Source organism: Caretta caretta, chromosome 9 (genome assembly GCF_965140235.1).
Source record: "Caretta caretta isolate rCarCar2 chromosome 9, rCarCar1.hap1, whole genome shotgun sequence".
Taxonomy (NCBI): domain Eukaryota; kingdom Metazoa; phylum Chordata; order Testudines; family Cheloniidae; genus Caretta; species Caretta caretta.
This window is the reverse complement of record NC_134214.1, coordinates 47,732,224-47,749,537: the sequence shown is the minus strand read 5'-3', so window position 1 is coordinate 47,749,537 and position 17,314 is coordinate 47,732,224. Positions and strand designations below refer to the sequence as shown.

At 44.2% G+C, this 17,314-nt stretch overlaps 1 protein-coding gene across 5 annotated transcripts in view; it reads left to right on the top strand.

Moving 5' to 3' along the window:
• The window catches only part of DGKD (diacylglycerol kinase delta), an 81,661-nt gene that overhangs the window by 22,891 nt on the left and 41,456 nt on the right, over nt 1-17,314 (top strand). For 4 of the 5 annotated variants that reach the window (XM_048863914.2, XM_048863918.2, XM_048863913.2 and 1 more), the window contains exon 3: nt 157-237. In XM_048863914.2, the coding sequence (XP_048719871.1) occupies nt 157-237 (81 nt within the window). Of the gene's footprint in view, nt 1-156; nt 238-4,403; nt 4,665-17,314 lie in introns of those variants that run through there. The other variant, XM_048863920.2, reaches the window with a different exon arrangement.

The following is a 17,314-nucleotide window of genomic DNA, read 5'->3' as shown; positions in this document are numbered from 1 at the left end:
GCATTCATGGAACTGTTCTTGTGAGTCCAATTTCATACTGTCAGTCCGAGACCCTTTCAAAACAGATCCCTACTGGAGAGTATGGGGCTGATATTTATATAGGAATCCCATTGGGGATGTTTCTTACACACCTGTTTTTTGTTGTTTTTTCCTCAGTCGATAATTTTTGATGAGGTTGATCTGACAGATGCCAGTGTGGCAGAATCTAGCACTAAGAATGTCAACAACAGCTTCACGGTAGGATTTATCAGACCACTTCCATCCTCCCTCCATTTCTCCTTCTCCTCACTTTCTAAATCTGAAGATTCTGTCTGGTTAGAAAAGCTCTCAGCTCCACTCATGGCGCCCTCACTGGGGGAAGTCTAACAGTGCTGTTCACCCATTGTTGAAATGGCAGCTGCTTTACTAACCAAGCCATAAGAAGATGCTGGAAGGTGGTACATGGTTTGGTTTGTGGCAGAGAGATTCCATTATTGCCTGCTGAGGGTTTCAGTGGTTTCTACCTTATGGTATACGCAACTGAATGTTCCTGTTTAATGCAGTGTATGATGAGTGCAGCATTATGGCTAGATTTTTGTGCAGAAAAGTCAAGAAATATAAATGTATGTTCCCCACAGCAATTGTAAATCATCCCCCTCCATACATGAAATATTTTGGATGACTGGGTATGCTGTTAAACCTATGTCTTTAAAGATACACTCTTGTTAAACACGTGTTTATTGGGCCTCTCTAATACTGTTCATTTATATAACAGGACAGCATAATTCCCTCTGCGGTAGGAATTATGGGTGAAGTTCTGTGGCATGTGCTTTGCAGGAGATCAGATTAAATGAACGTAGTGGTCCTTTACTGCCTTAGAATGTGTGAATCTATACATGTGCCATGGCCAAATTACAAATTGTAGATATAAACCCCTAGGGAGAGGAGGAACTAAAAGGGATCCTACAAGTTCACAAAGAGCTGCATACTGATGTGTATAGTGGGAGTAGAGCAAGATAAGAGATAGTTAAAGTAAGGTTGCAGAACTGGGGCTAGTTCTGTGTATGCCTTTGACAGAGGATCCTGGCAATAGGTATTAGCCTTATCCCAAGTTGTAGCCCTTTGATCAGATGGATCTGGACAAAGTGGCTATGGCATAAACCCTAGAATCTGGTTAAATTCCAGCATTTTCTCATAGAAGGCATCTTCCAGTCTGGTACTCAAAGGCTAAGAAAAGGCCTTGCTGAGTCTGAGAGTGAGTACCCACACTACTCTCCAGGGTCCAGTGATCTCTATACAGGACAGGAAATCAGGAACCCTTGAGTTCTAATCCCAGCACTGACACATATTCTCCCTGTGGCTGTGGGAAATCACCAATGCCTGCCTCAGCTTCCCCTTCTATAAATCAGAATAATTTTACAGGCAAAAACTCTAGTGAGGATTATTTACAATGTGTACAGTGCTCGGGTAATGCAAGCTTTGTAGATGTGCTAACATTGTTACTGTATTAGTTGTGGTAATTTGGGAACCTCTCTCATTTCTGCCAGGGGCAATGGATGTATTGTGGGGAGGCAAAGGGAAGCATCATGTTGCTTATACAACTTCCTGCATCTGAGCACAGCCGTGAAGGAGGAATCACTTCCAGGACAGAGGCACCAGGCCATGCTACTCCCCTGCCTTTCCTAGGGGGCTGAGAGAACAGGAGAATTAGATTGGTTCTCAGGAAACAGCAAATGGTGCTCAGTCTCTCTGGCTCCTGTTTCATGGCTGCTCAGGTAGTCTGTAGGAAAATATCTGGCCTCTGTGGCTTTCTGTCTGTTCTGTCTATCGAGATTTCATACATGGATTTGACTGTGGTCCACCCTGAGCTATAAAAACTACTCTGCTAATCAAAAGGTTCTGTAGTTGTTATACTGTTTGGTCTGCCACATCACTGCAGTCATTTCTTTGCATTCCTCAGAGCCCTACAATTTTCTCCAGTTCTGTTTGTGAGTGCTCTCTGATTTCCCTTCTGCATCTTCCCAGCTCTCTTTCCCTCCCAAATACAGAGTTTTTGATCCATATTAAAAGTGCACTTAAGAGAGAACTTTTTCCTGGTTTTTCAAAGCAAAGAGGTTCACTAATAAGTGTTGGTTTAGATCCGAGATATCAAACATCTAGTGTTACCTAACAAAGGCAGTTGTCCTTGCATTTCAGAGGTTCCGTTTGTCTTTACTGCTCTCACTTTCTTTAATGGAAAGTTTAATTTCTGACCTGGCAAAGACTGGCCCTTCTCTGAGAAAAGCAGCTCCAATGTCCAAGCAGTTGTGCTGCTTAATGGATAAATACTGCACTTTTCAGACTAGCAGTTGACTTAGTTCAGGAGATGGGTCCAACTCTTAGTTAGTATTGCCTCTGCTCCTAAATCTACTGACCACGTCACCTACCCTTAATACTTAAAAGGTTGCCATCTTCTTGAATTTAGTCAGGATGACCTGTTTCTTTACACTACATCTGGTCTCCAAGCTGGCTAGAGCTCAGCACCTTACTCTGTCCTCCTGTCTTACAAAGAGTGGTACAGTTAGAGGCACTAAAGAGTGGATCAGCTGTATGAGAGCTGCATGAATGACACTATTTGGTAGGAGGAAGCATGGGAGCTAATGAAGGAGATGGCAAGCAGGGAGGAGATGCAAAAAACACAGGGCAGGAGTGACTGGAGTAGGAGGAGAAGTTGGGGAAGAGGTTGTGAGGAAAGAGGGGACAGAACACTGGGAGGAAGGGAAACAAAGCAAGGAGGAAAAGAAGCAAGAAAGAGAGTGGAAGGAGTGATACCTGGTGTGAAGAGAAGCCACAGGATCAGGAGAGATCAGGCAGTCAGGAGAAGTACCTGAAGATTAAGGGCTTTGTCTACACCAACATTTAATTTACAGCAAGCTGGGATGTGAAACTACCCCCACATTAGCTTGCCACAGACTGTCTGTGTGGACCCTGCTGCAGTGCATTAACAGTTTGCTAATTCGCTTTGATCTAGTCATCTTTGAAATGGGACTAGATCAAAGTGAACTAACAAACTGTTAATGCACTGAAGCAGGGTCCACAAGGACACTTAGTCCATGGCAGACTATGGTGTAGATTTACATCCCAGCTCACTGCAAACTAAATGTTCATATAGACAAGCCCTAAGATAACTAGCACAACAGATCTTGGTTCCATTTTGGGAGGAGAGTGGCTTGATTTGGTTTTAGCCCAAGGAACATGTAGCACCTGTAAATCAGGGAAATGGGCAGAAGAAGGGAAGATGTTTTTAAATGCTGGGAATTGTAAAATGATACGTTTGGGGAGAGGCAATGAGAACAAAGAATGCTTGTGTGAATGGATTCGGATTAGATGCGGCAGAGATGATGTTTAGAAACACAATGCAGGTAGGATCACAGTGCTTGGCAGCAGCCCAGGGCCAACAGGGTGATCTGTTGCAGAAATAAAGGAATAAAATTCAGATATAAAGATATTGATAAGTCTTTTATATAAGACATTGGTAATATCTGGCAGCTGATTTCTTTGCTGTGGAGAGGTAGTTAAAAGGGAGAAATACAAGGATTTAGAGCAAGAAAAGGGTATAACATGATTTTATTTATTTACTTATCTTATTTAGATTTCTTTAGTGTACGTCTCCCAAGTTTGAACTGGAGATAGCAGTTAGGATGCGTATTTGAAAACATTCCAATCCCAGATTTGGCTGCTGAGCCATGTGGTGTGATGGGAGCAGTTAACAAATGCTTTTTAAAGGAAAGCCCAGGGCTGAAATAAAAAAATCTATTGTGTATTTCCTGAAGAGTAAAATGTACCTGACATAACAAGGGACGGACTAGATGGGCCATTGGATCTTTCCAGCCACAGATCCTGTGTCACTTTCAGCCAACAGCTCTGGAACTGGTTTTCCAGTTGTTTCTAGCAGACATTCTTCTCTGGCATCTGTCTGGACTTTCACCCAACTTCTGCTTCTAGTGACCTTTACGCAGATTTCAACATCAATTCATCGTCTCAGTTTACTCAGAGCCTTGCGATTCTGCATGAGAAAGTTCCCAGATGTTAGCTGTGGCAGACATGGTGTGTGTGGAGAGCCTTAGTGGTTTGATTCCCCTGTATTGATACGGTCCTGAAAGCTGCTGTTTGCAGCTGATGCACAGACACAGCACACAGCGGGGCTGCCAGTAGCCTTCCTCTTGACCCCTCCTCTGCTGTCAAAGTCTGCTTTGTTGAAGAGGTGGAGCTTGAACTCCTGGACGCCTCCATAAACTCCTCTCCACCCCCTCTCCGTTGGGATGTACCTCTCAGCTCTGGCATAAGACAGGAAACAGCATATTATTACACTCAGCACCTCCCTCCTGACTTCACTGCCAGCAGAAGCAAATCTGTCCCAGCTCCTCCTTAAGCACACAGCTAAACAGCTTGTGGTGAGGAGTGGAACAGAACTCCAAGAGAGTGGCTTCAGAGAGGAATAATCCTATTAATTTTATATCAAACAATCAATTTTGTTTGTTCTGAGATGGAGGAGACATGGTCAGGACCCTCTAGTTTAGAAAAGGATTGAATATGGGTCTTCAGCTTTAGGACCAGAAGAGTGAACGGGGTTTGTTGGACTGGACATCAACAAAGACATCACCTGCTCCTGAACAACCAGCCACCAGGAATACAGATTCTTTGGAGTAAGTGTATTTCAGGCTCTCTGGCTTGTAAAGTGAATTAATTATAGTCTCCTCTTCTGTGCTGATGCATATGTAAAAGTTATATAGAACTGTAATGGATGTGCAAAAGTGAGTTGTTGCCTGTGGTGCAGTTGGAAGTACATCCTATTTTGTAACTGATGAGTCCCCTGAACCAGGGTCACAGGGCAAGAAGAAGCATGGTAACTCAGGTTGGAGGACTACCTTACTCCAGTGGAGTATTCTCATTTTCTCTTATTGGTATGGGGAGAAGAGACGTAGATTTGCTGTAGATTTCAGAAAGACGTGTATGGAATTGCTTGCACTCACGAATGAGAGCATGTTTTTTCTTGTGAGAGGGAGAGTACATAGGACATTGTCCTTCTCCAGCCATTCCTCTCTGGAAGCATATGAGATAGTAACAAGAGGCAAATGTGGCTATCTTCTCGCTATTTTACACTATCTTCATCAGGCAAGTAAGATGACAGCACCTGCCTGGTGAAGTGGTATGGAAATGGATGTTTTACCCTGAAAGTGAATGTATCTGCTGTACTGTCCCAGAATAACCTGGACTCTGCCACTGCAGAGTAGCTGGTGTTAATGTTTTTGCTGAAGAAGCTTGCCCTTGAATGAAGGATTACTCAGAACTGTTGCAGCTAGCTATCAGGCTGGGAGTCAGCTCACAGTTTGTTGGCTCGTTAGCTGGGTGTCTGTAAGGCTGGAGCAAGAGGAACCAGGATCAAAGGTTACTTGAGCTGGTTTGAAATGTAAGCACCAAGGAAGAACATGTTGTTTGTTTTTATCAGGAGACGAAATATAGGAACTTCTGTTGTAAGCTCTTTGCAGGAAGTCAGACTCAGCCCTCGAGACCAGGGTCAGACGTGAGTGTGTCAGGATAGAGCAGAGAATTCCTTGTGGTCTGCAACTTCCTTGGACTCCCCAAGATGTCAGATCCTACTTCAATCCCTCCCTACACAGACAGGGTCATGAATAATGTGCTTCTGGGAATAACCAGTCTTGTTGTATATGGGAGGGGAATCTCCCATCTCCAATTCCTCAGCACACAGACAAGCTTAGGACAGTATGCTTCAGGGAGTAAGCTGGCTCTTCAGGGTAATGGGGATGAAGGCACAGAGCAGGGGAGGAGAGTTTCCCTATTCCAATACATACTCCATAACATACACAGTGACATGCTTCAGGACGCCACCAAACTTAGTGGGGAGGTTGCCCCCAACCCCACCACTCTACACAAACAGTGTGCATTAGGGAGGTATTGGGCTCTGGTACGGTGGGCATTGGAAAGGGACCAGCTGTATAGTCTCACAAACAGAGGGAGAGATTCCCCCATCTTCTCCCTGTCAAAGTATCTTCTATAAACAGGACAAGATCACAATGCAGTTTGAGTAACCAGGCTCCTGGATGGATTGTTGTCATTTCCACTCCTGCATGCATACACAATTTAAAAAATTGTACATACTCTGCTGATACATTTAATATCTATAGTAATATTGGTTGCTTTCAGATTTTCCTCTCTCTCAGAGTTATAAGAACTGAAAATAAGGCTGCAGACTAGAACTGCTGTCTTCATTTTAACTAACAAGAGTGTCACTGCTTTTCCCTCTCATTCAGTGCAGGCCTGTCCCCAGTTCCTATTATATTTGCTCCAGTTTCTAAATACTCTATTGCTTTAGTTATTTGCACACCAGTCCTCAGTAAAAAAAATTTCTGCTTGAGACAGGCCCTTGGTAAACAGACATTTCTGACTCAGTGCTAGCCTATGAAAAGAATCTTTTAGAAATCCTTTTCTTGTCTAGGATTCCAGGACTTTTAATCTGGTCTCTTGCTGGAACTGGTTGTTAGTCTGCTCACACAGGACATGCAGAAGTGGAGAGAAGCCATCTAAGTGAGGTCTTGTGGAGCATTGCATCAAATACAGAGGAAAGAGCGGAAAGGTCCGTATAAGAAGTTGCACTGCTGAGATTAGTGATTCTTCTTCAGATTACAAGAGCACCCAAAAATGTGCTAGGTGTTCTCAGACTGATGAAGATGCTGTTTGGAAGAGGTGAAATGTGACTACACATCTCTGACAAAGGGGGCACGATAGATAGGGAGTTGTAAAGTGAAGGAGAAAGCTTTGAGAATGTTTGTTTGTAAAGGGATTTTATTCCCCTACAAGGAAGTTGATTGGTATGGAATTAGCACCTGTTTCTGTCCGTGTGCCTGAACACTAGCAGCTTTTGTTTTCTACTTTGTTTGCTCTTTGGTAACCTTAGTGCATTATATCCTGTGTTTAATCTACCTTCCTGAGTGAGTTTACAAACTCTCTGCCTATCCCTGAACAGCAGGAAAAGGCAAGAAGATTCTGGGGGCACTAGAAGCCATTTCAGAACGTGGCAGATGTAATTTTGAACTGGAGTTGCAGTAGAAGAAAAGGGCTTCTTGTGCAGATGCATACTCTTGTCTACAACCAGGAAAAGGACCTGCTGCTGACAGTTATCAGCAAAGGATCTCCTCTCGTTCCCCCCTCTACTGATGTTCAAAATGGTTTAATGGCTATTGTAGACAGAACAAAACTATCCTGAACTCCGTGACGCTAAGTGTGGTGAGCCACTCGGTTTGTCATGCTTTCAGTAATGATGCTGAAAACAGTGTACTTCCTTTCGTGCTAACAGCTAACCTGTTTTCAACACTACTTACATGAGGGGTTGTGGGGAGCTATTGCTAACAGTAAACTGTCAGCAACAGATCATTTTCCTACTGTAGGCAAGGTCTTGTCCTGCTCAGTTGTAGATTTTATTAGCTGCTAGCCATGACAGGTATTACACCACCAAGACAGCAGCTATAATAAAGGGGAGCATTGACTTGTCCCTCAGTTCATGATTATTTGCTTCTGGGTGAATGACTTGGAAGCTTTCTCTGAAATGTCTTTAACTTCCCAACTGCACCTTTATTTCAGAATTATGTAGTTCCATTTGGGAACATTTTTTCTGAAAGGACTTTGTTCTGTGGAAGTACAAAGGGAAGAAAGGGCCTTTTCCCAGTGCTATATGGAATAAGTGTGTAGGCAGAGATTTTCACCATATGAACTGACTGAGTTTTTTACCCGCTGACCAGTGATGAGGACCTTTCGACACACTTCCTTTCTGATTATAGGAGTCCTGGAATCTACCCTTGTCTGTGCTCATTCCGCTGACTGCCAGGAACAGGAATGCCTCTTGTTTAGGAACAGAGCTTCTAGAGGCATTTAGGAATGTGACCCTGGGATGAAAGATGGTCATTTTCCCAGAGAATGCTCTGTCTTGTCAGCTTTCCCACTCCAGCATCAGGGAAGAAGATGAGACATCATGATGTAGAATAAACAAAAATTAAACTTTATCTGGAGACATGTTGTGCCAACAAATACTATCAAAGGCAGGGGGCTGGTGCATTTATTGCATGTAGGCCTAACAGTTCTGGTATATATCATAAGAGAAACACATCTAGTTAATTGAATCTAGTCCCAGAAAGTGCAACACAGTGTATTGTATTTATCCCTCTGTGCGCTAGTCTAGCCTGAAATCTGCCAATTCAGAGTTAAGTCTAAGAGCTGTGTAGAATCATAGAGGATTAGGGTTGGAAGAGACCTCAGGAGGTCATCTAGTCCAACTCCCTTCTCAAAGCAGGACCAACATCAACTAAATCATCCCAGCCAGGGCTTTGTCAAGCCGGGCCTTAAAAACCTCTAAGTCCAGGGTCATAGTACCAAGGATGCTGCAGGTTAGGATTCAGGTACCTAGGGAGAGCAGCTCCACAAAAAAATCTTATTGCTCAGACTTTAGCAGGGTCTTTAAAATATTAACTCATCTTTTATCAGATGGAAATGAAAGGTAGTTTCCATAAGTGGAAACTATCCAATTGTCAGGAAAAGCTGTTTTCACTATAAAAATAACTACATTTCTCTGTGAAAGTGGTGAGTTCTGTCTGGGATGAAGAATGTTCAGTGTGGCATCTGGAGTTGAGGGGAGAGGTATGGCAGAATTAGGCTGTGAATGCTATTTGGGAACATTCCCAAACATAGGTAGTTTCATAAAGCTCTAATTCACGGAACTCTCTTGGAGCACAGCACTGGATCATCAGGGTTTGGGTGCATTGGCAGAGCTGTGTGAAGGGTGCACTGTAAAGCAGGACAGAGGCACATTGACAGAGATGTGTGGAGGAAGCCATGCTTCAATCCCTCATCTTCTGAAGCATGAATATTTAACAGAATTCACCTCTTGCTTCCCAAAAGAGAGAGTCTTGCCTAAATTGTGCCATGTTATCCCAGCCTGTAGAATTGTGATCTTGGCCTCCAATTTAGTTGTCTAATTGACATTAATGAGATACACTGTGACAGTTTGGGGAAGCCGTTTATTTACAGCTTATGAATTCTGGCTGATTCATGAAATTGCTGTATCATTGAATAGCTCAGTGGATGTGGCGTCAGCCCTGTGCCATCAGGAATGGTGGCATGTTCCAGACCAGGGACAAGAATAGCTCCCATTCAGATGGGAGCACATTAGGACATTAGGATGGCCACACTGGATGTGAAAACAGTTGTTTCCAGCTTCTTTGCAGTGGGCTGGGGTTTGAAGCAGAGGATTTTCACAAGAAAAGGGAAACAATGAAACTTGGCATTAGTGCTAGTCTTTAAAAACCACAGAGGCTGAGAAAGAGGAACAAAAGGAGTGTGCTTGTGTAGCACAAAGATCCTTTTTGGACTGCAGGACCAGCCAAGGAAGAAGGAAGCTGGTTGCTGTGGGATAGGGGAGGAGAGCGAGATGCACACACTGCATGATTCAAAGGAAAAGCCGTGGGCAGGAGTGAGGATCCTGGACACCCTAGGTAATGGTGACCGAATCCCAAAGAGTGCTCGAGGGATGAGAAGACTGAGGCAGGGAAGGTAGTATAGATGTTATGTTGTTTTATTTGGCTCTGTAGATTTCTTGTGCTGTCTTGTCGCTATTGGGGTACTCTGGGGAGTATAGATCAGCTGGACCTTGAGGTCCCGTTTCTGTGAAGGAATGATGTAGTCTATGCCCGGGGAGTGTGCCGGCGAGGTCAAAGAAAGAGACAGTGCAGGGCACTTACTCAGAACAAAGGAAGCTTAAGAGCGCACAGGTCCAGTTCTGCAGTACCCAAACACAGCAGCCTACTGAGTTACCAGGGCTGTGACACATGCTCCTAATCTGAAGTGTAAATTGCTAATCCAAGGCTGAAGTTTATGCTTCTGCTTCCTTTTTCATTGCCTGCTCTATGAATTAACGTATTCATTGAAGGAACAGGAGTTCCTTTAGCCATGCTTAATCCACTTTATACCTTGGTTTAGCAGCATGTCAAGCAGAGAATCTGCCATACACCAGGGAACTCCTTATAGTCAGTCCCATCAATACTGTGCATTATGAGCTTTAGCAGCAGCGTGCTTGAAATATTTTAGTCCTGATGAGTTACTGGTCTTGCTGGTAAACATAACTAGCTGCTTTTAGGTTTGTCATTATTCACTTCACAACTGTAGCTGCTCCAGGAGCTGTAGCTGATAAGTGGCTGGACCACTGTAATATTAGAATCATAGAATATTAGGGTTGGAAGAGACCTCAGGAGGTCATCTAGTCCAATCCCCTTGCTCAAAGCAGAACCAACCTCAACTAAATCATCCCAGCCAGGGCTTTGACAAGCCAGGCCTTAAAAACCTCTAAGGATGGCGATTCCACCACCTCCCTAGGTAACCCATTCCAGTGCTTCACCACCCTCATAGTGAAATAGTGTTTCCTAATATCCAACCTAGACCTCCTGCACTGCAACTGGATACCACTGCTTCTTGTTCTGTCATCTGCCACTGCTGAGAACAGCCGAGCTCCATCCTCTTTGGAACCCCTTAAGGTAGTAAAGGCTGCTATCAAATCCCCCCTCACTCTTCTGCAGACTAAATAGCCCCAGTTCCCTCAGCCTCTCCTCGTAAGTCATGTGCCCCAACCCCCTAATCATTTTCATTGCCCTCTTTTGGATTCTCTCCAATTTGTCCACATCCCTTCTGTAGTGGGGGGACCAAAACTGGATACAATACTCCAGGTGTGGCCTCACCAGTGCAAATAGAGAGGAATAATCACTTCCCTCGATCTGCTGGCAATGCTCCTACTAATACAGTCCAATATGCCGTTGGCCTTCTTGGCAACAAGGGCGCACTGTTGACTCATATCCAGCTTCTCATCTACTATAATCCCCAGGTCCTTTTCTGCAGAACTGCTGCTTTGCCAGTCGGTCCCCAGCCTGTAGCGGTGCATGGGATTCTTCCTTCCTAAGTGCAGGACTCTGCACTTGTCCTTGTTCAATCTCATCAGATTTTTTTTGGCCCAATCCTCCAATTTGTCTAGGTCACTGTGGACCCTATCCCTAACCTCCAGCATATCTACCTCTCCCCCCAGTTTAGTGTCATCTGTAAACTTACTGAGGGTGCAATTCATCCCATCATCCAGATCATTAATAAAAATGTCGAACAAAACCGGCCCCAGGACAGACCCCTGGGACACTCCACTTGATACTGGCTGCCAACTAGACATTGAGCTGTTGATCACTACCCATTAAGCCCGACAATCTAGCCAGCTTTCTATCCACCTTATAGTCCACTCATCCAATCCATACTTCTTTAACTTGCTAGCAAGAATATTGTGGGAGACCGTGTCAAAAGCTTTGCTAAGGTCAAGATATATCACGTCCACCTCTTTCTCCATATCCACAGAGCCAGTTATCTCATCATAGAAGGCAATCAGGTTGGTCAGGCATGACTTGCCCTTGGTGAATCCATGTTGACTGTTTCTGATCACCTTCCTCTCCTCCAAGTGCTTCAAAATGGGATTCCATGATGATCTACTCCATGATTTTGCCAGGGACTGAAGTGAGGCTGACTGGTCTGTAGTTCCCTGGGTTCTCTTTCTTCCCTTTTTTAAATATGGGCACTATATTTGCCTTTTTCCAGTCGTCTGGGACCTATCCACATCCCTTCATTGAATGTCAGGGGTATGTGAGGAGGACAGCCTGGCCTACTATACAAAGCAAAGACACTAGCTGCCTCCTGTGCATGGACATTCACCTGAGCTGTGCTATTGCCGATCAAGTGAAGATCTTTACTTGCATCAGCATAACTTCCTTGCTCGCCGCCTCCACCGTTTATATTTTTTCTGGCTGCTGGTTCTCGATCCTCCAAGCAATAAGGAATTCTGCTCTCCCTTTGCACATTAAACCGCTAGCTATTTTGAATATGCTAGGAGCTCTTGGGGCTCATAAAATTGTGTGCAGGGCTGCATGTTTGAACAGGATGTAGCAAAAGGAAGCAGCCAAAATTATCAGGTCCTGTCATACGCCCACTCTTGGCTACCTTCAACGGTATATCGCACCAGGACAGCTATATTTAGCAGAATCATTTCATGTTCCTCTATCACTCCTTTTGTGTCTTTCACAACCAGCTCTGTGATTGGGCCAGAGTGTTAACTTGTTTTTCTGTCTCATGTGGTCACTGAGCTCACCAGATCCACTCTGATAGAGCAGAATCATACTGTGTTTGGCCAAAGTTGCCACTTCAGCTCTGAGAAGTTTCTGGGCAGCCAGGAAATACTGGGGAAGGACCCTAATGAAGAAGTCAATGGGTAAGGACTCCTTTGAGGGAAGCAAGGTCAGAGAAGGACGATTAGGCTTCACTCTCACTGCTGGGAGGAAATATTGAAGTGGCTCAGAATAAGAAAACACAAAAAAATTGAAATGTAGCAGGATTTCTTTTTACATTTTGGTCTAAGGCAGGGAATCCGTATTGGGTTAGCTTTCTAATCTGGAGGTTCACAGTTGTTCACTGGGGACTGACATCCAGGGGAGTCCAGTCTGTTTTTTAATGTGAAATTAGAGATTTTCCTCACTTGGCTCCATCATTTGCCAGCTGGCCTCACTCGAAAAGTCAGTTGAGTTAAACTGGTGATAACTTTGGACAGAGCAGAATCATGGTGACCTAACTGGTATCATCAGCCAGAAGGGAGATGGCAAACCTGGTTGGAGGATGGACTTCTTGGTGAAAAGGTACAGGAGATGATGCTGAGTCCTTGAGAAGTGTTAGGGTAGTGTCAGCATCTAGCCTCAGGGAAGCTATGGGTGTGGGCTCAGAGCTCAAGCTAGAGCCCCTACACTGCTGTTTTAGTGGCATAGCATGAGCCCAAGTCTGTACCCAGGTTCTGAGATTTGCTGCTGCTGATTTTAAAACCCAGTGTAGACGTACCATTTGGCACTGGCTTCAGTCAATGATTTTGAATAGGATGGCTTGAAGAACAGGTTTTCTGTGATGGGATTGAGATGCCTCAGCTGGAAGTGTCTGCAAAGACTCACTGGAGAATCTGTGAATCTTCTTGATTGCACAGGAGTAGTTGACCGAACTGCTATGATTCCATCAAGTGACACACTTATCGGGGTTTCTGTAGACAGTGTGATGACATTCTTTGTGGTATTGGTAAACTAAATTGAGTCCTGCCTGAAGTGAATAAGAGTTTCTCTCCCTCCAACATCCTTAAGCCTTTTCTGTCATTCCCATTCATTCTGATGACTCGAGAATGAATGGCACATTCCTTGCCACTACTGATTAACTCTGATGCCATGGTACCTTGGGCCTTAATAGGCAATTGCTTTATGTACCAGCAGTGTTGTTATAGACTGTCTTTTAATGCTAGCTAAGGGAGATGAATCTAGGCGTACAGTTCCCATTTTAGGGACCAAACCTGAGATTCATATGCCAGAAAGCTCCACAGCACTCGGGCTAAAAAGCAACCGCATCAGTATTTGGCATTCCCTTTTTAGGAAGAGCAAGCTGGTTTAATTTACATAATAGTTCACATCATGATAAACCTTTGAGCCACTTCAGGGTCTGACTACTCAGAGTTCTGCCAACCTCAAAATAGGCCAAAAAACACAAGGGTTATTAATAATCTCAGGATTCTGTTTGTTCTGTCTTCTGATTTTTTATTTTTTTAAACTGTGAGGCAATCCCCTCCCTCATTCAAAGTGAATCAGTCCCTTGTTTTTGTGCTATCCCATTATATGAGAACAAGAGGTCACTGGATGACATTACTGCATGGTAAATTTAGAACAAATAAAAGGAAATGCTATTCACATAGTGCGGCATCATCCTGTGGAATTTGCGTTCCAGGGTGTTAGTCAAAAACTGGAACTGGAATTTAAAAAAATAGTCGGACCATTAACATTTGTAGCGATGTCTGCCAAGAGAGGGGTAACCAAATCTCATACATCAGTGTGTTAGCTGATCACTGCCATGGTGAGAAATGGATGTATGTGATTCCCTGATTAGAAAGGTGCATTTTTTGGGGGTGGATGGCCACTGCCGCCTTTTGAAGAATCAGAAATTAGCCACTTCTGGCAGCAGGATATCAGGCTGGATAATCAGCAGTCTGATGCAGATTGGCACACTGTATGTCTTCTCTCCCTCCCTCCCCCCCATTAACAAGGAAGGGAGAGGCCTTTACCCTCCCTTCAGTGTGTTGTGGGGGGCAGTGGGGGCTGCTCTACACTTAAAACTTAGGGCATAGCTATGGCATTCAGGGGCATGAAAAATCCACAGCCCTGAGCACCACAGCTCTGCAGTCCTATCTCCCCAGTGTAGATGCAGTTAGGTCAACGGAAGTATTTTGTCAACCTAGTTATCATTGCTTGACGGGGTGGAGTTCCTACAATGACAGAAGAACCCCTGCCATTGCCATTGTGTGTCTGCACTACGGCGGTTACAGTGTCATAGCTGTGGTTCCGTAGCTATGTCACTGTAATCCCAGTAGTATAGACAAGCCATGTGTGTATGTGGCAAAGAGGAGGAGAGAGTGAGTTAGTGAGTTTCAGGTTGAAATGTCAAGCTTAAATGTGCACATACAAATGTTTGAGGATGGGGCCTTCCTCCCACTTGCCTTCTTGGACCCTTTTTTCCCCCCACACCACTCTCCTCTTCACACTTTCCTCAGTGGGGACAGTTTTTCCATCAAGTTCAGTGCTCCCTGTTCCACCAAGAGCAGTCCTGTGATTTGCCTACTCCCCCTGCCTGCGTGTTAGCACTGTAACACTATAAGTGCTGCAATGGCACTGTTGCGATGGAAGGAGGTTTTTCATCACTGTAGTAAATGCACCCCTTGAGAAGAGGAGGCTAGGTCAAGGGAAGAATTCTTCCACCAACCTAACAGTGTCTACAGCTGAACTACGTATCTTATGCATGTGAATTTTTCACACCCCAAGTGACATAGCTAGGTTGACCTAAGTTTTAGGTGTAGACCAGGTGGATGTTAGTAGATGATCATCATGTTAGTAGATGATCATTCAGGATTCTGGTGTACTAGGCAATGTAAGAGCAATTAGGTGCCTAATGAGTGGTATACGCCTTCCTGTAAGGTATCTGGCATTAGCCACTAGGAGAGACAGGTTACATATAGGACTAGATGAACCGTTGGCCTATTCTGATAGGGAAATACCTCTGTTGTGTTTTCTGGGTTCCTATTTGTCACCAATATTGTTTAAATATAATCTTGTTCACTGTTTCACAGCTGATAGTTATATCAAAACTAGGTCTTCATACTCCTTTTACAGGAATTATTAGACAAAGCTGCTACAGTTAAAATCTGTAACGAAGTTTTACAAAAATCTTGAATATCACCCGATTTCTACTTAAACTGGAAGTTGTCTTTGAGATTCTTGGTTTGGAAGCAAGCATTTTAGACTCATTCAGTCAGTTCACATTGCTGAGGACATCAAGAATCTCAAGATAAATGTGTCTCTGGAGCTGTTATTAAGTTGGGAATTTTGCTGTCTGAAATCTATTTACAACTTTGTCCTCACTTCTTGGCTTGTAGTTGTGTGCCAGACTTCTAGTTTCAGGTCTGTGATTTCTTGGCTAGCAGAATAAGATATGAAAATACCTTTAATTAATTAATTATTGTAGCATCTAGAAATCCCTGTCATGGACCAGGACCCCATATTGCTGGGTGCTATATAAACACAGAACCCAATTTTTTGTCTCCTAAGATGTAAATTTCTCTGTCCCAATGACAGGTTTCAGAGGAACAGCCGTGTTAGTCTGTATTCGCAAAAAGAAAAGGAGTACTTGTGGCACCTTAGAGACTAACCAATTTATTTGAGCATGAACTTTCGTGAGCTACAGCTCACTTCATCAGATGTATACCGTGGAAACTGCAGCAGACTTTATATACACACAGAGAATATGAAACAATACCTCCTCCCACCCCACTGTCCTGCTGGTAATAGCTTATCTAAAGTGATCAACAGGTGGGCCATTTCCAGCACAAATCCAGGTTTTCTCACCCTCCACCCCCCCACACAAATTCACTCTCCTGCTGGTGCTAGCCCATCCAAAGTGACAACTCTTTACATAATCAAGTCAGGCTATTTCCTGCATAGATCCAGGTTTTCTCACATCCCCCTAACCAATTTATTTGAGCATGAGCTTTTCGTGAGAAAACCTGGATCTATGCAGGAAATAGCCTGACTTGATTATGTAAAGAGTTGTCACTTTGGATGGGCTAGCACCAGCAGGAGAGTGAATTTGTGTGGGGGGGTGGAGGGTGAGAAAACCTGGATTTGTGCTGGAAATGGCCCACCTGTTGATCACTTTAGATAAGCTATTACCAGCAGGACAGTGGGGTGGGAGGAGGTATTGTTTCATATTCTCTGTGTGTATATAAAGTCTGCTGCAGTTTCCACGGTATACATCTGATGAAGTGAGCTGTAGCTCACGAAAGCTCATGCTCAAATAAATTGGTTAGTCTCTAAGGTGCCACAAGTACTCCTTTTCTTTCTGTCCCAATGCTGGCTTTTGGCATTTTATCATGGCTGCATTATATCACAGAATCATAGAATATCAGGGTTGGAAGGGACCTCAGGAGGTCCTCTAGTCCAACCCCCTGCTCAAAGCAGGACCAATCCCCAATTTTTGCCCCAGATCCCTAAATGGCCCCCTCAAGGATTGAACTCACAACCTGGGTTTAGCAGGCCACTGCTCAAACCACTGAGCTATCCCTCCCCCCAAAACGTTGGGGTTTTTTTGCAATGCCTCATGGGGCATGTACAGCATCACATGATGCAGGTTTCTCAATCCCATTGTTCCATGGGCATCCTACTAAATTGCCAGCTGCTTTTCAACTGAAGTTGGAGGGAGGGAGAGTGTGTGACAGGGAGCATGTGTGTATGGCAGGGGGACAGACAGTGTGTGTTGCGGGAGAGTGAGTGTGTTGGCATGCTGTCTCATAAATTCAGACAGCCGCCGGAAGCAACCTGTCCTGAGATGGGGGAGGAGGAAACCCCGACATCAGCCCCTGCCTCACACTCACGCTCACACACACTCTCACACACACACACTCTTCATTGGACCAGTTCTCTGTGGAGATGCAGGAAGTTTGAGACCCCAGAATTGAACCTTTACCAAAAGCAAAAACAACGAGGAGCCCTGTGACACCTTAAAGACTAACAGATTTATTTGGGCATAAGCTTTCGTGGGTAAAAAACCCACTTCTTCAGATGCATGGAGTGAAAATTACAGATACAGGCATAAATATATATTGGCACATGACGACAAGGGAGTTACCTTACAAGTGGAG